This window comes from Lonchura striata, chromosome 5, assembly GCF_046129695.1.
Source record: "Lonchura striata isolate bLonStr1 chromosome 5, bLonStr1.mat, whole genome shotgun sequence".
NCBI lineage: Eukaryota > Metazoa > Chordata > Aves > Passeriformes > Estrildidae > Lonchura > Lonchura striata.
The window spans coordinates 4,974,196-5,000,234 of NC_134607.1; the positions used below are offsets into that span (position 1 = coordinate 4,974,196).

General features: G+C 40.7%; 1 protein-coding gene across 4 annotated transcripts in view; it reads right to left on the minus strand.

The window, feature by feature from the left end:
- Positions 1–24,060, minus strand: part of PPARA (peroxisome proliferator activated receptor alpha) — a 32,158-nt gene extending 8,098 nt beyond the window's left edge. The window contains exons 1-8 of one of the 4 annotated variants that reach the window (XM_021529928.3): positions 24,012–24,060; positions 22,817–22,932; positions 20,416–20,538; positions 18,412–18,467; positions 5,943–6,187; positions 3,906–4,066; positions 2,810–2,948; positions 166–368 (exon numbers count right to left, since the gene is read on the minus strand). In XM_021529928.3, coding sequence (XP_021385603.1) covers positions 166–368; positions 2,810–2,948; positions 3,906–4,066; positions 5,943–6,150 — 711 coding nt within the window. In that variant the 5' untranslated portion in view covers positions 6,151–6,187; positions 18,412–18,467; positions 20,416–20,538; positions 22,817–22,932; positions 24,012–24,060. Of the gene's footprint in view, positions 1–165; positions 369–2,805; positions 2,949–3,905; positions 4,067–5,942; positions 6,188–8,262; positions 8,489–18,411; positions 18,468–20,415; positions 20,539–22,816; positions 23,097–24,011 lie in introns of those variants that run through there. The other 3 variants (XM_031503667.2, XM_021529930.3, XM_031503668.2) reach the window with 3 other exon arrangements.
- Positions 24,061–26,039: the final 1,979 nt, after the last annotated feature.

Here is a 26,039-nt window from a genome sequence, read left to right on the forward strand (position 1 = left end):
TGGTTAAAAGCAACCATATTTACTACAGATATTTATTTTGAATATTTCACATCTGTATTATAATGATATTTATTTTCTAAAGATTTGCTAAAGTGTCTACCAAAGTATTACAATCATCTTACATACCTGTCAGTTTTATTTTAAATTAACAAAAAAAGTACTTACTGGATTGTTATTGGCTTTTCCCGCAAGGATGATTCTGGCTTTAACCTTGTTCATATTGAAGTTTTTCAGGTAGGCATCATGAATTCTTTTGGCAAGTGATTTGAGATCTGCCATTTCTGAATCTTCTACATAATTTTCACCTGTTAGAATTTCTGCTTTGAGCTTGGCCTTCTCAGACCTTGGCATTCGTCCGAAACGTATTGCTGGTGGGAAGACATAATTGTGAAACAAACACAAGTTATACGAGAACTTAAGCCTTTTACCATTGCTGATCAGAGCAGTAAGATTTTTCTGTCTAGAAAAACTGATGTAGAGGTGAAGACATTGGCCCCTTCCCAACACAGTCAGTGACTAATATGCTAAACTGAAGGAAATCAGGTGTTTCAGAACACAAAGTGCTATCTGCAGTGGGCTAGAACACATTCCTTTTCCCTTTTATAGTACCTAAATATACTTGAATTTTGTTTTCACCTTGCTGAATTCTACAGTTCCCAGTGCAAAACTCAAAGTCCACCTTGGGAGCTCTTAAAACACTAGGTAAACTCATGACAGGAACTTGGCAGAAAGCACACCCACAAGCTGGAGAGCTGCAACAGTCAGGCCTGAATTGCACTGCTGGCTCAGAACCTGCAGGGGCATCCAGTTCTTCATTCAACACATCTGTAGTGCCAGCGGGAACCCCAGCCCAAAGACCTGCACTTACAGCTCAAAGGCTACAGGCAACAAAATCTCCTCTACCCACAACATGCTATACTGCTTTCTCAACACACTAGCCCTTCAAGACTGGAGAGGAGAACAGCCTGAATACCCAACCTGGTCATTGGGATATTCTTCTGAGAGGCAGAGGATGCAAGTCTGAAACACCTCTGGGTATGGAGGTCTCCTGGTTTTTGAGCAAGTGGTGCTACCATTCATGGGCACATCCAAATCCTTCTTCAGTTTGTTTCAAGCTAAGCCAGCCCATTTTACCCTTGGGAGGTGTGCCAGGGTTTGAGATGGTTCATACAATGAGTTGCTTGTGCCACATTTCAGCATCCAACCAGTAAGGACAGGACCTCACTGCCTACACTGAGCAATTCAAGGCATGAACACCATCAGCCCTTCAACGTGTCCAGGGGTCTTCTCATGACATAAGGAGGTGACTCTAGGCATGACCTGAAATACAGCTGTGGACTTCAATGGAAGTCCAACAAGGAAAGCCTGTTTGGAATCTGGCTTAGGTGCTTCCTTCCCCATAAGGGTGAGTGGGCACACCAACCTGTGAAAATAGTGGAAGAACACCTGCTCTAAACTAAAACTTACAGTTTTAAGATCATGGGTGTAAATTTAGTCGTAGCGCTTTTCCTGAGAAGTATTACTAGCAAATTAGCAATCATCCCTTTCCCCTGCTGCCTCCCACGTTTGCTGCAATAAAACTGTGGCTATTCCCTTCAACTGGAGCACAGGTGGCCACAGTGTTTTTAAGTAGGATGAAACAGGTTCACATGGATGTCAGTTCCTGCCAGGCAGCATGGCTCCCAGCCGACTGAGCTGGACAACCAAGTGACCCGAGATGTCACTTTGTTGTCCAGCATATTTTTTGAGGATTGTTATCCCCAGTCTTGCAGAGACTACCAAACCTCTTCCAATGCACCTCAATCTCAGTCAAGGCTCATTGCAGGAGAGCCAGGCTTCTGCAGAACCAGGAAGAAAACTCTCACAATGCCTCCTGTTGGGACTCTAGACTACAATGTCACAAGCAGTTTCCCCATTCATGTTCCCATTCCACCTATCCCGACTGCATCATTTCCTTAGGAAATCTGTCTCCTAAACTCACAGTTTTTCACCTACCCCAGCATTTTTGCTTACTTTCACATTGCACCTGCCCCCAGGTTCAGCCTGGGCAATATCAGAGCCAAGCAGGGAAAACTATTGTCATCTGGCCAGGTGAGATGTGCTTTCTCATGGCTTGGCCTGTCCCTCTTTACCGGTGTTGCTCAGCAAGCTACGTCCTGCTCAGAGAACTGCCTTGTGGGCTGAAATTGGTCTGTAAGCCACAAGCTTGCCACCCTTCTCTTAAATCACTAGCACAAACAACAACATAACTTTTAAACTGGATATCTAAATGCTCTGAATTTTTAACCAATCTGTTTAACAAATAACCTACCAGATTCCTGTTGCACAGTCAGCATAGACCTTTGCCCTCCCTCCCCACTTTCTGAATCATCTGCTCAAGAGCTGTTGCACTGTAACCTGAAAAATAACAAAGGCTACTTTCCTCAAATTTCTATCATAAATCACTCCCCTTCACAATGAAAGCAATTGTTCTCCTCCTACTCTTCTACAAAACCCTTGATCAGAATTCTTCCAGTATTGAAATTTGTTTCAATGGGCGTACTGGAGCCAAAGTTCTGGGTTGAAGAAAGGAAATAAATGAACATTCATATGGACAAACTGAGATGTAGCAAACTGTGTAAAGTTCATAACAGCACGTTTGGCAGCTCTGTATCAACCACATCAGGGAAACTAGCATCCCCCACAGCAACCTATCCTGTAAAAAATCCGAGGTTCAATTCATGTGTGTGAGTAAAAATGCTATCCAAGTGCCTGCCTCCAGCAGCAGACTCTGGGTAGGAACAAACAAATTAAGGGCACTCTTACCTACCATTATGTGACATTCCAACTGAAAGGCACTTTTGAAAACGACAGTATTGGCACTTATTACGATTTTTTTTCTGAATTTTGCAGTTGCGATCACATTTATCATAGATGAGTTTTAAACGAATTGTTCTTCTAAAAAAGCCCTATAAAAAGTTTGAAAAAAACAATATGTAATATTAATGAATATTGACTACTAAGCTTCAATCACACAGGTATTTTTTTTACTCTTTTACCGCTTATTGTAGAACAGCCTCTACCTCAAGTGCTCTTTCCAGGATGTCTCCAGTCTGCAACGCAAGGTTGCTCACACATTGCCCAACCACAGGGACAGCAAATCCAGAGCCATCTCAACAGTTTGTGTCACATCACAGAGCAACATGTCATTTAGGCTGTGGGACACACCTGGCTAGGAACTGGTTCCCCATCTCTAATAGATATTCCAAATTATTCCATAAGATTTACATTCAAATAGTTATACTGACATGATGCATGAAAGACTGTTAAATAACAATAACACAAAGACTATTATTTCTCTCCTGTTACATTAGTAGAAAAAAGATGGAAATCTGAAACATTAGGGGAAAAAGAAAAGAATCTTATACTTCATGGGTCATACAATCTCAAGAATTATGCATTAATGATGAGTAATTTGTGCCAGACATGCCCTGGCCTCCAAACTACAACAAGTACAAGACTAAGGGATTCAGGCAGCATGTGGTGGAGGTAAGAAATTTGGGATTTGCTGCTGTCAGTAATGTGGCATACCCCTCCTAGCCATACTCCCAACACAAATAAAATGCTAGTGGGAGTATGGCTAGTGGAGCAAGAAGGCTTTGATATTTTTTTTTTTTTTGTCACGATTTAGTGTTTTGTTTTAGTATTTCACTAACTACAAGCAGAACAACAGTATTAAAATTATCACTGTGAATTGCCCCTGCTTGATGAAGGTCTGAGTTATGATATCTGGATGATTTATCTCAGAAAAAAGACCACAGATAGGAATGGTAATTAAACATTTATGCACCAAATGTTTATCTTCATATTACCCCATAAAAAAAGTAACATGATTTAGGTTCTTAAGAAGAAAATGATGACTGTACCTTACAACCTTCACAAGCATGCACTCCGTAATGGTAGCCTGAGGCTTTATCCCCACAAATTCTACATTCAATGTTTAATGCTCCACTGGGTGATTCATCTATGCTACCTGGAGCTGTGGCAAAATTAATGGATGAAGGACTGGATGCTGGTGAAAGTGTGTCTAAAAAAAGAAAAGGAACACTTCATAAATACTATACTATCAAGATTGATACCGTTTTCTATACTAACAACCACACAAAAAATGAGCTTATTCTAAAAAAATAATCTTGTGTTAATAGTCATTAAGTGAACTAACAGTTCAACCAAAAGTCTTTGAAAAAAAATTCATATTTCTAGTGCAAACACACACAAAATACAGGGTAATTTTGATGTGACATGGGATGTCAAGAAGGAAAAGGCCTTACTGCAGTGACTCTGGCAACAAGAACTATTTGGGTAATAATTGACCCAATAAATACACACCACACCACTGTTGTTTGCAGAAAGGCTGTGAACAGCTCATCTTGGTTTAGCATCTTCCATCTCTTGTGCTGCAGGGATGAGCAGGGCATCTCTTGTTGGCAGTACCACAAGAGACACATTCCTACCTCACACAGATCCACTTCAGATACATTATAAGGACCCCTGACCTTTGAAAAGCTACTCATAATTTTAAATTGCAATCCAAACTGAGGGCTGAAAAGCAGATGGATGAGTCCTGCACATCAGTAGAAAGGCTGAACAGATATTAAAAGGAAGGTAACAAATGTCTGCTTCTGCTATTTTAGAAGCAGACATTTTTATTTTTATTTTGCTCAGATATTTTGTGTTTTTCTTCTGATAGGCAAAGCATTTCTGGATCACACAATGAAATAAACTCACCAGATGTGCCACCAGTAGATGAATACATTACAAAACTACACGTTCCAATCCTAATTCTTTCAATTAATATTTCCAGCTTTTTTTGAGGAAAATATTTTCTGAGGCCAGAATTCCTTTTATCTTCCATCTTGCAACTTGCACCACAAGACTTCAGCAAATTAATGGGTGTGTTATTTTAACAGACAGATTAAGAAACACTCATGAATGTAGGTCAGCAAGTATTATGTTGGAAAAAAACCTTGGCACGGAACTCAGAGTCTCCATTGCCAGCGCTGCCAAGCCCACAGGCATCAGAGTCATCAAGAACAGCCTAAACCCCAGGATTTTTTTAAAGTGTTTCTTCATTTTACTTGCTTTATGGAATTTGAGCCTTGGAAGTTTACATTTTCCATGTTCTCTGACCACAAAACCAGTATATTTGGCAGTGAGCAGAATACTCTATGAGAAGGTGACAGTAGAATTAATCTAAATTATTGTAGGCCTTGTGCACACCTACACTCAAATAATTGTAAAGCCTCCTGCCTCTGAAGGACCATGTTATAAACAAACACACACATATATAAAGCACATCGTAACTTTTCCTGTACATGGCATCTCTCTCATGAGAAGGTTTACAACCAAAAGGGAACAAAATCATAGTTCTAGAAACATTCCTTGGGTCCATAGTGCCAGAAGGCAGCTCTCCCCATTGCCTTCAAACCCACACTGTTCATTTCAACTGCCTCAGTTCTATTATTCCAAGGTGAAATAGGGATCACAAGCAGAGAATTGATCTGAAACAAAAACCCCCCAAAACAAAACAAAGCATAATGCAAACCAACCAAAAGGTTAACAGCAAGCTACTTCAAATGGCTCTCCTGCTAAAAGACTTAAAAACACCCAGATTCAACAGGAAAACCTTACTGAGAACTCCACAGTGTCCCACACCACCGCAGTGATTCCCATTCTGATCTCCCAGAGCCTCTGACTAAAGGCTATTTAAGTTTACAGTCATTCTTCAGTGACATTTGTCTAATATATTAACTTTAGCCTTAATTATTTTAAGACCATGCCATAATAAACTTATATATGTCCAGTGTCACTTCATCATAAACAATAACTATTGCATTCAAGTAGTTATTAAGTTCTACCATTCTATTTATAAGAGAAAGTTTTATGTTAAACCAAACTCTTACCTGTTATAACTGATCCATCAGATCCTGGACCGTTTCCCAGTGATTGGAATTCTGTTAAACTTAAAGCTCCAGAACTATCATCACCTAGAGACTGGGACAGGTCTTGAATGTTCTCCATATCTTGTAGGAACTCTCCAGATAAAGGGCTGTCTATATCCTCCTCCTCCAAGGGAGTAAGGGGATAGAGCTGGTTTTCAGTGTCCACCATTTTGATCAAGTAGAGCAGTCACTTAAACTTCTTTTTACTGGTGAAAGAATAATTTTTTAAAAATTCAGATAATTAAAAAAAATTATTTTAACCAGTTGCAGCACACTGAACACAGGATTTCTAATCCAAAAGTGAAATATTATACAACATTCTACTGCTCTGGAAGCTTTATGCAACATGAATCATCAAGAGCACAGGGTGGGGAGAATTCCCCAAAAGACTTCAAGATGAATGAAAGTTATGACAAGGTCAATCTTGGTAGTTTTCTCTCCATTGCTGAGGCAAGTGTTTCTACAGAAGGCATTATGCACTTCCCACCAAAACTTATAACAAACATCAATATTCTACTCACTCTTCTTGAGCAGGAAAAATAAAGGTGATGCTGTCACTATTACTAAGTTGCCATCTCATTCTACAAATACCGTTAGTACAGATCTATTTGCCCGATTTCTTTTAAACAGGATAGTTTTAACCAGAAGAGGAAAATAATTTCTATGTCACATAGTGCAGCAGGCAGGAATACGTATGAGAGTAAGTATGGGAATTTATCTATGATTTCCAGTTACAGACAACAGGGACATTACTGTACCCACTGTGCTGGTGGGTGAGAGTTGGACACACAGCATGGTGTAAGCCCAGTAACACCTGGAACTAACTGTGCTGTTTGCTCTTAATTATCTACTCAAGTCCCTGAAATAACCACAACATACACAGACTCAGAAAAGAGAAATCCCTTGTATGTAATTTGTGAAAATAAAGTTAAATTCCTCTCCGTGTGATATATCTATTTGGTGATAGGGGAAAAGCATAGAGAAGCCTCCAGCAACCCAAAGGAGACTAACCAATTTGTCTCCCTAAGGAGCCATTAGCAAAAAGAAGAGAGGAACAGCAGAGGATATGATTGACACTGCTTCACCAGTGTGCTCTCCATGAAGCTCTCCTGGGCAAAACCAGTTGTTCATAGCACGGAAGGATTGTATTCCTCTGCAGACACTCAGCCCCAGGATAGCTGGGGAGGTTCCAGTAGGCACTAGGCTTCTTGTACCCAGTGCTCCCTGCTGGATCACATATACATATCTCCAAGTACCACTTCTTCATCCAGCACACATATTTTTAAAAGATTAAGCAAACACTGAAGTCTACCCTCAACCAAAATAGGCATTATCTGTCAGGAAAGCAAAGGAAAGGCTTGAGAGCTGACCTCTGAACATGTCTAAAGCTGCTTGGTATTGCCCAAACTGCACGATACCTTTCCACGTACAATCAATATGTAAAATTCAGCAGCCTTTTTAGCAACATTTCTGTAAAAACAACCTAATAGCTAGTGAAACATAAATGGAGTGCTTCTTGTTTTAACTATTAAATTACATACTCTTTTGTACTTTCGAACACCACAATTAAATTACAGCCGTTTAATTATTAGCGCTCTTGTCAATGATTAACTGGTACTTAAGCAAGCATGGCAACGACATAACAATTTCTGAAGACTCAAAATATACTAATATTCACAATAGTGACAATTAATTTTTTTTATAAGCACAGAAAATCTACAAGTAATATGCCTAGTATTTATGCAGTAAACTGCCTTCTGGCTTCTCTTGTGTTCCGTGCATGTTTACACATGCATATGCTTTCACTGGCAGGTTTCGTATAATATGCATTGATCCTTGCTTGAATGAAAAAAAGCTTCTAAAATAAAAAGGGTAATGAGTATGAAGCTCATTTAATAGAGAGAATTTTGCTTTACAAAAAGCTCTGTACATGTTACAACAGTAGATGTAGTAGATGCAGCATGAGGATTCCACTCAAAGATCTGTGTCTCCTAAGTATTTACAAAAGTTCTGTGCCACGAAGACATTGGCAGAGGATTTTCTCAGTTTCTCATACAATACTTTAGCCTCCATAACCCCTTTCTTATCCCCAAGTACCAAGACACACAAATTGAAAACAAGAGAATAGAACATAGAAAAATAAGGAAATAATTTCATGTAATTATGGTTTTAAAGTTAAACAGGTTTTACTCTCTCACATATTGTTATCTCTGAAATATGTCTATTTTCACAAGAAGTCCTTTCCCACCACCTCACTGTGAATACCCACTGAGTAACTTACCTATAAACCTGAAATCAGTCCCAAAGAAATCAGTCAGATTATTAAAGAAAAACACCTCTACATGCAGCTATCAGTTACTTGCTTCATTTTTGGAAAGGGATGGAGGGATACTGAAACTCCAGCCCTTCCACATTTAATATTTGCCACACCAGGGATAATCTCTGTAAGGAAACAGGTCCCTGAGATGCAAAGGTCTCTAGGAAGCAGTAACAAAGTCTGATCTTACTGCATAAACAAATTGATCGTGTAAAGGGCTTGCTTGCAAATACCAGGGTTAAAGTTAAAACAGTCATTACCTCTAGGTCATTTTGAGAATGCTGGGGCTGAAAACAGCACATGTAAACTCGTGATTGCGATAGATATTTTTAGAAAACTTCACTGGATAGGAAGAGCCTTAAATATGTAAGCTGTAGAATATTTCCAATATCCTGATTCAACACAAAAAAGAACGGAGAACAGGATTTGGTACCTACAGTGTGACACCCAGACTTTCACCTGGGAAAGGATGCGTATTTTCTCATCACAAGACAATTGATTCAAATTTCATAGTTTGTAACTTTACATACTTGTACTATTTTTTATTTTAAAAAGTATTAATTACTTAAGTCAGGGAACATTTTTCTATGCACGTGAAGAAAAATTTTCATAAGCTACCTTTAATCAAGACTGCCAGTTGCACATCCCCCCTCCAAAAAAACCCATTCAGAAAAATGTTATCTTTCTTCCCTTTACTCAGCTGTACTCCAAGATACCTTATGCAACCTACAGGTATCCTTGCCTTGAAAAGAATTCAAAATTCACATACCCTAATTTTGAAAATTGACAGCAAAGCTGCAAAGTCAGGATCTTAAAAGTCACATAAGGAAAAATTCTATGCAACCTTGATTTGAATTCTCTCCCCAGCCCCTGGCAGGTGAGTGAGCAAGTGGAGCTTCGTTGCCTCCTGGGGTTAAGCCCAGACAAAATGACAAAAACAACATGGAAATGGGTTTTGTTGGTTTACATTGCTCAGTGAAACTCAAGGAGAACTTGCTGAGCTAGGAAGCTGTGTTTCTTTGGATCCAGGGTTTTCTGTCACAGTGGATTTTAAATTACATTGGCTAGTGTATTTTACTGATCAGTGTCTCTAAACAGGACCACTCAACCCTCCTCAACCCTTTTAAATGTGACTGACCTTCCTGCTTTAAACAATTCAGCTGCTTTCTAGACCTTCAAGACTATATATCCACTATTTCCCCCAATGCTTTTTCATTTATGTAACACATTTATAATACACTAAATAGTTTTAAAAATTTGTTTTGCCAAGATTACTGTTTAAAAAGTAACTGATAATAGGGCAGCAACAAAGTTATTCAGGAGATAATGAAACTATTTCTTTGAAATATCATACTCTCTCACTTTCACACAACAGATGCAATTAATAACGGAGAAAAAACTACAAAGAGGAAATTAATTTTCAGCAAACAGAAATAAGAGCGGTAATTCATCTCACCTAATGTCAAACAGCTCACTTAACATGTTTGGGTTGACTGGAGCTCAGTGGAATTTCCAGAGCCATGACTGATCTTCGAAGCCATGATTACACACTAAAAACGTGGTACTTTTTAATCCAACCACTTCCCTGATCCAGTTCACTGCAAAGCCTTACAAATATTAGTGTTGGCTCAATGGAGAGAGTAGAAATAAGAGCTGGGAAGACAGATACACGTGCTGCATGGCACAATATAACTGCATGTGCAGCCTGAATCTCCTCTGCAGAATCCAGTGGCTGTGTGGACAGGCTGGGTCTGCAAACCAGGCTCTTGCACTGCCTGAAGTGAAAAAGCCAATGCCTCTTTCATCTCTTGTGAGAGGTGAAAACTGCTTTACAGATCAGACAGCACCTCTATTAGATTAAGGGGTATTACCATCTTTTGGCAAGGCTGTGGATGCAGGCTGCTGTGGGCACATCCCATAGATACTCACCTTCCAGCAGTAAAATTGCCACTGAAATCCAGTAATACCTGAAGATCATTTACTCTGAGGTGACGCAACATGCTCCAATAAATAAATAACAGAAATAAAATTAAAGTTTCAATGCTAGAAGCTCAAGCTGAGAGTAGAATCTAGCTCAAAGAAAGGCTTCAGCTGCTTGTAAAGAAAAAAGGCAACATCCTTGCATCAAGTGGCTTTCTAAAGGAGAATTTTGAATTCAACAAGCCCCTTAAGATCCTGGTAACTAGGAACTCCGTTCAGAATACTTTATATTTCCACTGACTTCATATTAGACAAGAAAATAGATTTCACCATATTTCATCCCCACCATTAGACTAGTCAGCCTGTGTCACACAGCTCAGCTGCAGACGTAAGGAAAGACCGCAGCTCCTGGGTATGGGCGCAGTGAGATCTGAAGCCTGTGTTTAAAGGAGCCCCTGCAATCCCTTTGACAGCAGGAGCCAGATTGGATTCATCAGCAACAGGACAGGAAGGTTTTGCAACCTTTGCCTCCAGGCTCCAAAGACAAGACTTACAGGTCTATCACCTCAAGTTTACACCTATCTGCAATCATGCTTGTTTTCTTCCACACAAATGGATGTATCAAACATGGCATTACTCAAATTTGCATCAAGGACCTTCTGATAAAAGGAAAATCCTGTATTGTAAAGAGTGGAGACTGAGGTGTTTGAACTGCCTTGAAGCTCAAATAGGTTCAAGTCTGCATACAATGCCAGCATGACTGAGATTTCTTGGTTGCTTGGTTTGTTTTTTTTCTCCTCTAAATGTGAGTTTTCATATCCAAAAAGTAAATGCTTTGGAGGTTTCTGTAACTGGGAATAGGAAGACAACTTTTTTGTCTAGTGAATGCTGAACTGAAACTGAAGTCAGAAATGGCTGTATGTCAAAGTAAAGCTTTCAAATCTCTTAAATCTGTATCTGCTGAATCCTTTAAAGGGCTGTCTACTCAGGCCTTCAGAATAAGTCAAGAGTAACAAATTAACAAACTATATAATACTATACTCAGGGTTATTGAAAAACCTGTAATGTATTCCTTCAATTTACTGTTTTCTTCAAGAAGTGTTTTTGGAGGGGTCTTTGTTGCATTGTTTTGGTTGGTTTTTTTGGTTTTTTTTTTTTTTTTGGTTGGGTTGTTGGTTGCTTTGAGTATTTTGAGTTCCTAGGTTTTTGTATTTTTTAATTATGTTATAACCCAGTCTGAAATTTAGACAGTACCAAGCCCAAGCAAGCACTGCCAAAGACTCAAGTGAAAAACTTTGTGTTAAAAAAGTATTTTGTCTTGCTTCAACTTTTTATAGTCCAGATACAAACTTCTCAGTTTGTAATGGTGTCTGTTTCCATTTCTGTAATCAAACTATCTGCCTAATCTATAGAATCAAGATACTACTGTTAATATGTTTTTTTAAAAATCTGCTTGTAAAGCAATATGAGGGAAGATTATTCAGTTTATTACATTAGTTGCTAATGCACTTAAAGCAAATATTCATATTGCAGCTCATAATATCCAGTATTTTTGAGGTATAACCACTGAAGAAAGTACATTTTATTAACAAGAGACTCAAAAGGACTTGAACCTATGAACAAGAAGTATTTATTTTCTACAATAAACTAAGCCATGGCATCATCTTAGTAACCTCTATGTTATAGAGTAGCCTGTGCTCTCTGCCATGTGCTGCCTTTCAGGTTCACTACAGTTCCACCAATACTGCTCGCAGCTCACCAGAACTTCTAATGAAAACCCCACTCCACTGGTACATTTACAACTTTGCACTTGCAACACACTCCCCCTTTTCCTTTCCTCTCCCAAATGAGTCCCCAAGTTTTGCTCTTTATCCAATCCATTTCAATATCAGTTTCTCTTCAAGTCACAGCTATATTCCAGTCAAATTATTCCATGCTTGAGGAAGATTCAAAAGATTACATGTGCTAATCACAACAGTTTGTGCTTCAAAGTTCTATAGATTCTAAAGCCTCTGTGACAACACCTGGCAGGCCATGAAGCTGACAGAGCATGCTGGGTGTGTATGCTGAACACTGACATGTGGAGACCACAACTGCTGAGAAATGGAGATCTGGTGCATCATCTAAGTGGCTGCTCCTGCTGCATGTACATCAAAAGCTGGGGTTTGATTTATGATTGATATTTGAACCAAGGAGAGGTCACATTCAAACATGACATACATATATTTGCTATTTGATCCAAGAGCCAAGGTCACATTCACACAAATGTGTCATCTGAGTATTGGCTTTATTTTTACTGCTTTGTTGATGAACTTAAAGTTATTTTACTTTCCTCACGTGACCCAAAAACTCTTTACCAATTTATTTGGTGTGTCCCAGAAACTCCTTGCCCATTTACTTGGAAGTTGCCAGGTTTTTCTAAGTTTTGCAATACTGTATAAACGTCTGATCAGCTAATTACATAAGCCATGATTTTGAATTGATTAACAGTTAGGGACACCTTAATTTCAGAGATCAGAGCTCAGATTGAGGCTATATCTGATTGCATGGTATGGCTGGCAATAAGAGAATTAAGAAAAAGGAACAAACCAAAAATCCCACAAAACCAGCATCTTATGAACTGCAGGCATAGATTAGATGTCCTAAGCCATTGTCAGGTGGTTTTTTTTTTTTTCTTTTCTAGAATTAATACGTAACAGTCAGTTTGAGTGGTGAAGTCAAAGTTGATTACAACACGTACAGCATTTACAAACAGCCCACGCATTTGCCCCAACATGCTGCTCACTGGGAACCAGATCTTTAAGACTGAATTGGAATGCTGCAATTGTTTCCTTATACATGTGATTACTGCATCTCAGATTATGAAAAGCGTGTGCTCGACAATTTTCTAACTATACCCTGATGTTCTACAGACACCTCATTTGTTGAAGGACACAGACATCTGAGGGTAACAGGCAGATAGAAATTGCATTTTAGAGCAGTGCCTAAATTATTATCTCCAATATAATAAATTCCTGAAGTAAATAAAACATAAACCCCTTGCTAAGTCTCTTGCAGAATACATTTTCACTACATATGGTAAAAATAAACTTCATAAGGTAGCAAATTAAAGACATCTGTGCAACTGAAATTGTCAATTAAAATTATAATCTAATACACACAGATGCAGTGCAAGGCATATTTTTTGTCATATTGATGGTGCTGCTACATAAACCTCTCACTCAGAAGATTTACTCGCTCACATGTTTGATAAAAACACCCAAAACCAAATAAACCCACAAAAACATAACATACATGACTGTTTTGTCAAGGAAAACAATTCCTTTTAACTTTAGGCATAACTGTCTAGTAACTCTTCCTTACAAATGTGAAAGTTCAGACATACTATATTTATGAAATGAAAAAGCCAATTGCCACTAATTTAAAATCAAACACTTGGATGCACTTTCTGAAACTGATGGTATTTCAACAATATTTAGGGTTCATGTGGAAGTACATACAACTTCAAATGTGTTCTTACAGAACAGGATATAGGAATCCCTTTTGTTTTTCATCCGCAGACCTTTATGTGTGATACCAAGTCGCATATATTCTTGATAATAACATATTATTTAGTATGTTATCATAATATATATCATATATAACATAACATATAGCAGTAACATTCTTTAGAAATTAGAATCCTTGCTGTGTTATAAATAAAAATACTTGTCTTTAGCTGAAATGTCATAAAAGAAGGATAAGAAAAAATGACAATCTTTTTTTTCAGAGCATATTTAACCTTCCTATATTAGTTCAACCTTGCTTATTCTTCAAGAGAAGAGCAAAGGACTGTTCCTATGACATAAGTACTTTATCTGCATACAACCTCATTCAAGGCTACTCATTATGTTTGACAGATGCCAATTAATTTTGAGTTTATTGACTGGCAATGAAATTTTTGCAGCTGCATATGGTTTTGTGAGTTTAAATAGCACCATAAAAGTTTGGGAGCACTGAGGCAATACCCAGATTTGAGAACTACCATTCACACAGGTGTTTACTATTTCCCCCTGTGCACATGGCACCCCCAAAGCACCACAAACATATTGTGGCTGCTTCAACCTGAGCTTGCTTGTCCTCCTGTGCTGGCTGGAAACTGACAGGTCAAAGAGAACAGACAATTGCTGAATTCATATTGCATCACTTCCTCAGCAGGGTCAATAATGAGTTTTCCTTTCTTCCTCCCAGTCACCACCTTCCATGAAAATGACAGAACTTTAATGCTTTTGCAGCCATTACTGCTCTTTCTAATTTGAGAAGATTTGCAGGTTCAGAATTATTGGGCTGGGGGCACAGGACAGTAGACCATACTGCATATACCTGACAGGTAACTAGACCAGACGAGGTGAGAAAACAATCCTGAAAATTGCTCTCAGTTTTGGGGCAAAACCCTTTCAAGACTGACCTGGACATGTGCCTGCATTACCCTCTAATTCTTGCAGACATCTTAATGGCAACATTCTTCCTGAATAAAGAGCTATTGTTTTGGAACAAAACTGTCAATCTAAAAGGAGAGGAAAAAAATAAATAAAAAAAAAAAGATAAATCACTTAATGCAAAAATTTGAAAGGTGTGTTTAGCATTCTGATTAAGATTGTGAAAAGTTACATTTGAGTCTCTTACCTGCGATTTAGTGATTAGGCCTTGCAACCTCCTATTTTTAGTGGGACTAAATTTTGACTGGATTTTGACTTAGATAAAACTTCTCCATCTGAAAAATTCCCAGATTTTGCCACACTGATCTAATTACACGTGTCCTGCTCAAAAAATAGAAATAAAAGAAGCCCACAAATGTGCATCTGTACCTTTTCCTACAAAAGCTCTCCTACTTAAGGCCAGTATTCCTTTAAAAGCGACATGAAGTTTTCTCTTTCCACTTGTAAATGAAACTTCTAGCTTGGGCTACTCATTGTTTTGGCTCAGGACAAAAGTCCAGTTGCTTTGGTATCTGATACTGCAATTTTTGCTTCCAAGATCAGTAACAACAAAAAATATGTTTCTTCCTCAAGAATACTTCCTTTCAGTCACCAGTTCACTCCCTATCCCGAATCTCAGGTTACAGTCCTTGTCAATATTCTTTCAGTTGTCTTATCCCTCTCCTCTATCACCCATATCAACCCATCCTCAAATCACCTCCTTCATCTCCTTGTCCTCCAGTCTCCTATCTCAGTTCCTCCAGCATCTGCACAGCTGCACCCGCCTCACCATCTGCAACTCCTTGCATGATTCATCACCAAACATAACAGACCAGGATTATTCACTGTTTGAAAAGCTACAGTGGAATTTACATCTGTTTTTGGAAGACATTCAAGAAGCCTGAATTCGCCTTCTTAGCAGAGAACACCACCACTGTGTATTTTCAGTGGTTTTATTTCACTGATAAACTTTATTCCCTTGTGCAGACATAGTAACATGACTTATTTGATAAATTAAATTCAGCTTAACAGAGGGATTTAGATCCTTTAAAAAATAATGACTCTCAAACAAAATATTACAGATTTAGGCCTATTCTGCTTGCAAGTGTCATTTTGAAAACTGAGTAATTTCAATAAGCCAGCTTTTATACTCTTCTACCTGCACATAAAAATCCAGTGTCTTCTGTAACTAGCACTTGAAGTTGTGTAGTTTACTTATCCTTTATTGTACTACAATGTTACTCATTCATTAGAAATATTTTTACAGGCTCTTGTTGCTCAGCTATTACATTTAAGTAAATAAACAAATGAAACCTGCTAAAAATAAACTAACTGCAATTTAATGTCATGCCACAACTCAGAGTGGAATGTGAAACAAAATGCTTTCGCTTTTTGTTGCTGGTTTTCTTTGTTGGCTTTGGTTTGGTTTTTTTGGGTTTTTTTTTGGCTAAGAAAAAGTCCTTCAGTTTTATTCTGACAATTTAGACATCCCTACCTTTAAAAGTTTTTCTTTGTGCTAATGTATCATGGAAAAACAAATTTTGCACTGAGTTAGCATTACTGACAGGAGCCTTGGCAACAGGCATGAATGCAATTAATCTACATTTTTTGGCAAATGGATATCAAGTACTTGTGCTTGCAAGCTCCTGACGTGTCAGATAGAGGATATACTTGGGACACATGACTTCACAGCTCTAAATCAGGTCACTCACTACAGTGTACAGATCACAAGCCTCATACTCCTGCGTGATCAAAAAGTGGCAAACTACAACCAATCAGTTTCCTGCCATGTTTTCCTTGCTCATCCTCTATGACGTGGAAGGTATCTGGTGCCCAGTTTAACAACAATACCAGCCCTGCTGTACATCTGCCACTCCACTCCTTTTAACTAAGGAAGCATCTGAACTGCAGAAAGGTGGAGGAAAATAAAATGAGTCCAGTGAAATAACCAGGAAAAGAAAACCTCTTTAAAAAGCCATGCATGTACTTTCATATTCCAGTTTTACTTCACTTTGTAAGGCATTTCAGCTGGCCTGTATCAGACATTGAAAGAGCAGTTATGGGGGACACAGCACACAGTCCCTCTCCGAAGCACAGCTGAGTTACTGGTTGCAAAATAAGGTTACCTTAAGGGTACCTAGACAAGTCAGCTTAAGTAACGTAATAGCCCCCTCGCATCAAAAGGATATCCCTTCAGAGCTCCCTGGCAGTGCCGCACCTTCCCTCTCCCTCTGTCCTTCCAGCCACGCTGCTCCCCGGTGCCTGCGCTGGCTCTGGCGCTGCCGCATCCCGCTGGCCACTCTGGCACCGCGAATGCCCCGGGGCCAGCGCTGCTCCGGAGCCTCCCCGACACTGCTCCGGCCTGCAGCAGCCTCACAGGCTCCCAGGAGAGAGGCACTGCTCCCAGCCCAGGGCACTGCGCGCTGCTCTGCCCCCCCGCAACCCCACACTCTGAGCCAGCTCCCGGAACCGTCCCTGGCCAGTTTTATTCCCCAGCACAGACACGGCCTCGGTGAAACAGCTCCTTTCACTGAATCGCTAACACAGGAGAACCACAGACAGCTCCAGAGACCTGAACACACCCAAACGGGATGGACAGAGGCGTATGGATGGGAGAAGGAAAGGAGCCTAGATCAGATCCAGCCACACTGTGTAGCCACACTTCTTGCTGTAGCCCATCTTTGCAGTGTTGTCAGTAACCACTGAGAGAGGCCACCCCATTTCTTTGCATTTATGTGTTCATTTATACACACACATCCCCCCTTGCCATGTAAAAGAGAAATAAAATTAATGATAGCTGCAAATTGAACAATTCCACATTCTTAGAGGATAATCATTATTACATTTTCATGGGATTTATTATTGAGAAAATGCAACTCCTTGCAAATTTGGTTAGAATGACAGCAGCTTAGTATGCTGAAAGTCAGGTGCCCAGAACATATATTTATCTTGAAAATTTGACAGCTGTTTGAAAATATTGGCGTGTTTATGCACAGTTACATCTGTAGATCTCCAGCACAGAATGACAGGTACAGCTGCTGCTTTGTTCAGAAGCAGTAACCCTGTGCTGCTTGTCTCTTACTTATCTAGGTACTAAAGCTTGTCTCTTACTTACATAGGTAACAAAGCTGCTACCTGATTTGATCACACTGGCCTGCTTAACTGCACACAACATATCCTTTATCCTGAGGTGGGCAAGAATATATAAACTTGTTATATATATATATATATGTATACACATATATATAGCTGTTTTGTAATCTTCCACTGAAAACTGCCAACGAGCCAACAGGTTTTCAATTATGACCCGTGGGCTGCAATTAATTGTATTTTAACATCAGAGTATAGGAATTAATTGACAGCTGTACTGGAGGATTTCTCTGCTCTGTTGGACAGAATGCCACCAGGCACCAATAAACAAGAGCCTCCAAAGCAGTCTTCTGACACAACACCCACATTCTCCCTCCTCCTCCCCCACAGATCCAATTGGTTCCACATTATATTCTTCAGCCTTACTACTCCAGGGAACATTTTCCATACATGTTGAATAAAGATGCCAGAGAGTTTGGTTTAGTTTCACTTGGTTTTGCTTAATGGGAGCCTGCCCCATGACTCCAGTGTCAGGTACTTTGTACCATTCTTCCTGAAGCAGTAACACTGACAGCAAACATCATCAGTAATTCAAGTCTTCACTTTCAAGTAAGGTTTTTTCAAATAAGATATGAGCTGTTCTTACCTTCTGAACATTCATGTTCAGTGGTTTGTTCTGTGATTTGTTATATCAATCATTTCCTGTAAATAATTTTTAAAACAAAACAGGCATGTAGCACTTATTTGTGTAATGAAATAAAACAAAGAATGGCAATACAAGCCTGTATTCAGGTAATAGAACTTCGCATAACAGTGCTGGATGGATGGATATACACAACAAAACATTAAGACTTTCCTCCAAATCTTAATCACAGGCTGTAGAATAGTTCCAAATGGTCCACTTTTATGACTGTTTTTTGTTGTTAAATGTAAATAATATTAAGTCATTGCAGTATTATTTTTCCATTTAAAATACATCAAACTCTAAACCATTCCCCATGATAAGTTTTCTCAGCTTCAGGATGTTATTACTCAAAAATTAGCAAGGATTTGCTCAACCAGCATACCAAACAGCAGTTCTGGTTTCCTTCTATGTACTTCTCAACAAAATAAAAACAAACGAATGAGATACAACTATATGAAATATTAAAATATTAGAGTAACTTGCTTTCACATGTATTTCATCTGCCTGGAAACATGCCAAAGAGCTGTACAACCTCAGTACAACTTCAGCACTCTGCTCCGAGTTCCTCAAGGCAGACACATTTTGGAACAAGTTTCTTCTACTATTTGCAAAGATTTAGCAAATAATTTCCCAGTTTATACATCTTTTAAAAACCATGACAGTGTATCAGCATTTTTAGAAAGGGATAGGTAATTTGCCAAATGCTTGGCAATCTCTCCTACTTTTAGTGTTTCCACAGGCATGAGACAACTTGAATTTAAACCATTACATTTAGATGAATACAGCACTACAGAACAAACTATGCCTCTTTGGTAGTTTACATCTTTCCAAAGTATAAAAAATTTTAACACCATACACACATTTAAGACTCAGCAAAGATGCACACAAACCAGTCACATAACAACAACTCAAGCCTCAGTCAGGATGAGAGTGCCCAAGAGTTGTGGTTTATAATCTGTAGTAATCTGTGCATGAGAACTCCTTCACTGGACACACAAATTACACTTCTTAGATATTTAAAGATACATGCAATACACTTATAAATAAATATTGTTTCATAAGCAGAAACTATGAGAGGTGGTATGAGGAAGTGGAGTCAGATTTGGCAACATCTCAATGCCACATGCAATCTGGTCACACAACAGTCTCCTCATATTACTTCAGTATCTTTAAAACATGTCAAATATCACACTCTTGGAGAGATTTAAGTTTTGAGGATTGTGATGATTAACAGCCTAACCTTACCTGGCTTTCTGCTTCAGTGAAAAATTCAGCCTTCTACTTCATAAAATGTCATTCAATATTTAATTTAACAGACCTGGTATTGTAAATGCAGGCAAACTTAATGGGAAGAAATGATGATGTTTGACTTAATTCAGAAGGCTGAATTATTTTTTTATTATAACTATGTTAAAATACATTCATATATTATATAAAAGGAGAATACTAAAACTACATACTCCTTTTTCTGATTTTATCTTTAACTCTTCTCGTGACTCTCTCTTGAGAGTCCAGCCCCAGGTGGATTGGATTGGGCCATCAGGCTCAAACAATCCTCACCTGAATCCAATCAAGCACTCACTCCAGGTAAACAATTCTCTAAACACATTCTACATAGGAAAAACAAGAAGCAAAAATATAGTTTTCTCTTTTATTTCTCTCTGTGCACCTCTATGAAAAATCCTAAGAGGGAAAAAAATGTACTTGCCACAACCTGGCCCTTTGAAATGCTGAGCACTCTACTCCTAAAATATTAAGAATTCAGAATTCTACCGACTAGCACCTAAGACAGCAGTAGATATCAGGCCATATGGAAGTTTTACTTTGTTCTCCTGATTGGGCTATATATTTTCTGTTTATCAATTATTTATTGCCACTACATGCTCAGATTTCTCTCTCTGTCATTTGAATATACGTTAATCATTCTTTACATAGATTCTGTGTCCAGTCCATGTATGTACTTACCCCTTCAAGCAGCATCTTGCAAGGCTGAAACAGAAGTTGTTTTCCAGAATTTCTTCCCCTTCCATTTCATGTGCATATTGATGATAACAAGCAGTTCTTCATAAATAAAAAGCTGCTGACATTCTTTAAAAAAAAAAAAAAGTGCCAATAAAATTTCAAAATTTCCCAGAGCTTATTATACTGATTTTACATAGCTATAATGTAATATAACTTAAAAATATTTCATTATGCTTCTTCTAAAAAACACCCAAAAACTTTCATTTCACTTGGGCTAAGATATTTTTTAAATGACTGAGTTTTTTAATACATCCCTAATTTTACATCAGGACCACACTGACATCTAGCTAACTAGGGAATATAACTGGTATATCCCAATATAATTCAGATTTTTTTCAAAAAGAATTCAAAAAGAATTCAAAACACAACTGAGAACACTATAGTGACAGTCCTGTGCTATTTTAATTATCTGTTATAGAGTAAAATACTTTTACTGTAAAGAGCATTCTCACAAAGTCTTTCTGTGGAATTATTTACAGTAGTTATAGTTTCTAAGGTGCACACACAGCCCCATGAGATGTCTTTGCAATTGATCTTTATTTTGAGGATTTACATCTCAAAGGTAGAGATTTTGGTTTTATATACTTTATAAGGCCTGTATATATATAAATAAGCATACATAGCTAAAACATATCAGGCAAATTAGAGATGCAGAGAGATTTTGAAAAACTGGATTAAAAAAAAAAGTTTAAATTCCAAAGTTATGTACAAAAATATGCTTGTGCATTTAATAAATACTAGTTCAGCTTCATTTATTTTCCAGGATAAGTATGGTGTTCTCTGTTTTTTCCCTTGCAAAAATATGACATGTGCAATAGAAGCAGAACTTAGAACCCAAATCTCATCAAGAAAGCTATATAAAAGTAAGGACAAGAATAGAGTTGTTTGCAATTCTGAAGTACAAGCTGCTTCTGAAAAAATAATAAGAAAATTATGTTTCCTTGCCTGCTTTGGGACAACAGTGAGCATTATAATACATTCTTTAGAACAAGATAAATATCTCAGGCCATATATCCTACTCTCCTGTAGGACATTATTGTCCCTTATATTCTTATAACATTCTGCACGTGAACTATTACAAGCATAACAACACAAAATCACAACTGAAGCCTAACTCTCTCCATGGTTTAAATTTCATAATACCCTTTATGAAGACTACTACTATTAACAGAAAATGAGGACACTAAAGAACTACTGAAAAGCAAATTACAAACCCACCAGGTGTTTCCAATAAGTAGCCAAAACACCATATGCACCTGACTGTAGAGGATGACAGTCAATGTAAGGCACCAACAGCTTGCTAAGAATGTTTTTTGGACCATACTAAGAGTTCCTTCCCAACATGGGAAAAGACAGCAAGCATGCTCTTTGGGGAGTTCCACAAATCTCCCATAAGCTCTGCATACTCTCATCCTTCCAATACACTACATTGTATTACTTGAAATTCCCAAAGTTGCCACTCAAAGTCACCAGGAGCTGATGGCTGCTCCGTAGCTCATGCCAGCCAACAAAAGTTATGATACTGGTTCAGGTTTAGCAGACGTGTGACCACATCACATGAACCACAAGTGCCTCAGTTCCAGCACGAGACCAGGTAGCAGCCTCAATGCTAAGTCAATGATTCAGGATTAACAAAGGAAATAGTTTTTACAGCTGATCCATTTTGCTGCCTGCAAAGCAAATTTTAATAGGTGAGCAGTGCCAGATGCCAATGAGAAAGTCTGTGCATATTCTGTAATGCAAGGAGTTTGACCACGATTTTCCTTCACAACAAAACTTATGCAACACCTTTATTAGTGCAGTACTACTAAGACACCCAATGCTAAAAGTGCCAAACATAATCATTCCAGATAATCCTGTGTGACGAATCCTGCGCTCATACTACTTCCATCAGAGAGCTTAGGAACAGCTTCCTGTATCATTGAGTGAGACTGGGTCAATCTTAATATGAATACAAGGCAACACCTTTTCACACTCCTTTCCTTTGTTACTGCTGGAATGCTTTTTGAAAAGCAAGTATCCAGCCCCACAGGGACAACCAAGAACGCGGCAAACCACAGAATAAGGCCCGGAGGCGTTCCTGACCTGCTCCTGGTTTCAGGCCAGAGGACCCTCCTGTGAGCAGCCGCCCGGGAAAAGCACAACCCGCCCGACTGAGCCGGGCCAACAGCGGGAACCCCCAAGCACGCACTTTCTGCCCAGTGCCCGAGCTCGTTCCGGGATAAGGGCAACCCAGCTGTTCCATTTAGGAGACACGACAGTCGCCAACCAGCCCCTCGCACTGCCCCCTTCTCTGTTCCCACCTCCAGCGCCCCGAACTCCCGCTCCCCGTGCGGCTCCTTACCTGCGCCGGGCCGGCTCTGCCCGTCCTGCAGCTCCTCGGCCCCGTTCCCGCAGCCGCTACAGCATCTCCCCGGGCCGGCTACCTCCTCCTGCCGCCCGCCGCCGCTCCGCCGAGGGCTTCGCACCGCGGGGCCGGGAGAGGAGTAACAGCGAATAGCACGGGAGGGGAGGAGAAGAAAGGACAGGTCATTAGCAAAGCCGCCGCCGCGCTAGCGAGCTGGGGGCGTCACCCAATGCCGGGCGAGCGCTCCCGCCTCCTGCCGCCGCCCCGGCCGGGACACGGGCGCGGCGCGGGTAGAGGCCGCCCCTAAGGCAGTACCGTGCATCGCTGCCACGCGCTGCGCGGGGCGGGGCGGGCCGCGGCCCGGCTGCCGGCGGGGAAGGAGCGGCGGCGGGGAGGGAGCGGGAGAGGGGCGGAGCGGCGGTGACAGGGCCCGGAAGTGAGGTCGGCACACACCTCCCGCCGCGGCCGTGCGCCATTGGCGGGGCGGGGGCGGCCCCGTTCCCCTCGCACCCCTCAGTGCCCGCACACCCCTCAGTGCCCGCACACCCCTCAGAGCCCTCACACCTTTCAGTGCCCGCACACTCCTCAGTGCCCGCACACCCCTCAGTGCCCGCACAACCCTCAGTGCCCTCACATCCTTCAGTGCCCGCACAACCCTCAGTGCCCTCACATCCTTCAGTGCCCGCACACCCTTCAGTGCCCTCACACCCCTCAGTGCCCGCACACCCCTCAGTGCCCGCACACCGCTCAGTGCCCTCACGCACCTCAGTGCCCGCACACCGCTCAGTGCCCGCACACCCCTCAGAGCCCTCACACCCTTCAGTGCCCGCACACTCCTCAGTGCCCTCACATCCTTCAGTGCCCTCACGCCCCTCAGTGCCCTCACGCCCCTCAGAGCCCTCACAAGCCTCAGTGCCCGCACACCCCTCACACCCCTCACTGCCCTCACGCACCTCATTTCCTTCGCCCTTTTCATTTGCCCTCACACCTCTCATTGCCTTCACTCCATTCACTGCCCTCACACCCTCACTGCCCTCACACTCCTCATTGCCCTCACTCCCTTCACACCCCTCACTGCCGACATTGCCCTCACATCCCCCTACTTCAAACTCCTCCTTGCCTTCACTGCCTTCATACTCTTCAGACCCCTCACAGCCCCGGCCCAAGCTCCCTCCGAGCCCCCGCTGTGTACCGGGGGACGGGGCTGAGGGGCCGAGCCCCGGGACGCCGGGCCGGCCGCTCGAAGCCCCGCGGCCGGAGGGCGGCCCCGCTGCGGGCCCGGCAGCGCCGCCGGCCTGAGGGACGGCCGTGGCCGCGCCCGTCCACCGCTCCGCGAAACACTTCTCAGAATATGTAAGTGCGTGCTTGCCTTCACGTTTGCGTTCCGTGTGGGGAAGAAAGAAACCCAACCAACCAACTAACCAGTCAAAACCAAAATTTAATCAGGAACCTCACTTAATTAGTGAGTTGAGCAGTCAATGACACAGTACCGGGATGATAAAACAGGACTCACTTCAGAGGTTTCCAGTGGGAAGTTAAATGAGGTCTAGAAAGGGAAGAGAGCACTGTTTTGGGGTTTGGTCCATAGCACAGTGAGCACTACACTTAATTCCATAAATTTATCATAAATTTGGGGTTAGCACATGGCCCTGGACACCAGAGCACTCAGTGCAGAAACAACAGTGACTGTGGAGGCTGAAAAGCCCCGAGGCATGGCTCAGGACCAGCCAGCAAAAGGCAATACTGACCATGGAAAAAAGAAGATAACTAAAAGCCCTATATTGATTTAAAGTATTTCAAAGTGTTTCAAACTAGCTCTGGTCACTGTTTAACTTCTCAACCACCAGAGCTGTTCCATGGTCTGTCCCAAGCTGGGCCAACACCCTATGCCACAAGAATCAGTTGATTTAGCAGGTTAATACCCAGGTTTAACACCTACATATTTCATCACAGGTGAGGTGACATGATGCAAGTGCTGCAGTACAATTTTCTAGAGTAAGATGTTGGAATGGATGCAGGCTTTTGCCTGGGGAATATGCACGTTTTGAAGGATTTGCCACAGTTGCCAGTGAGGGACATGCCAGGCTGACTCAGCTTTTTATCCACACCTCATCTTGTCCTGACTCACACACAAGTGCTGTCCCAAAGGCAGTAAAACACAAAATATTTATTGGAATTCAAAATGAGTTGTGGGTTGTTTCCTGTTTATGAACTGTGGGCTCCTCAGCCTACACCAAACATGTAGCAAGTTCCGTCTGCAGCAAGGAGGGCTGTGTTACTCCAGGCATGGAGGAGAGTGCTCTTAACCCCTGTTCTGGAAGTGATTCTTCTAAAGAACTTGGAAACATTTTGTCCATGAAAATGACTGGTGTTGCAGAAAGTGGCAAAGGAGGAGAATCCATGTCACACTTTAAATATTTGCACAGTAGACTGCAGTAAACCATTCTGTACTGAAAGAGCTTTTAAAGTGTAGATTATCGAAAATTACTGGATCGTGTAAATTTGTATCACAGTTTAAATCTTAATACCATACTAAATATAAAAATCCATTAGTTATTTAAATGTGCAAGTTTTTAGAAATCAGAAGTTAGATGATTTACTAGGTTTTTAGCTGTAATAACCTTCAATTAATTTTATATTCTGTTAATGTGCAATAACCTTTTTACAATTGCCTAACAGTTTGACAGTTGTGGAAGACGCAGCCACATTTGTGCAGTTGTTGATTTTCCATCTTTCCAGTAGCCAGCTGGCTTTGTCAGACGCCTGCACAGCCACACACAGCATTTCTAACAGAAAACATTTTCATTTGCAAAAGAGAAATGCCTTTTCATTTATTTAAAGGCCAGATATGGAGTCTCTCATAACAATTCTGTGGGAGCAGATGAGCAGCTCCAAGTCAGCACAGACTCATTCAGAAGTTTGGGAGGACAGACCATAGCAGGGAGAATTGGCAGTGCCTTTGCCTCCTCCTCCAGCTACTGGCAGAATGCAGGAAGTGGGCTGGCCCTGAGCTCAAATATTTGCTGTGGTTTCTCTCGCTGATTTGATGATAGAGATTTTAACAGACAATGGGCCTTGTTTTTGCTGGGTCATCGTGAAATACTTCCACTACAAAGTCGATAGAGCCATAGAGCCTTCCCATTTGAGTATTTATTTGAAGTGGGAACTGCAGAGACCCGGTACTGCAGCCAGCACTTTATCAGCTGAAATAGCATACACA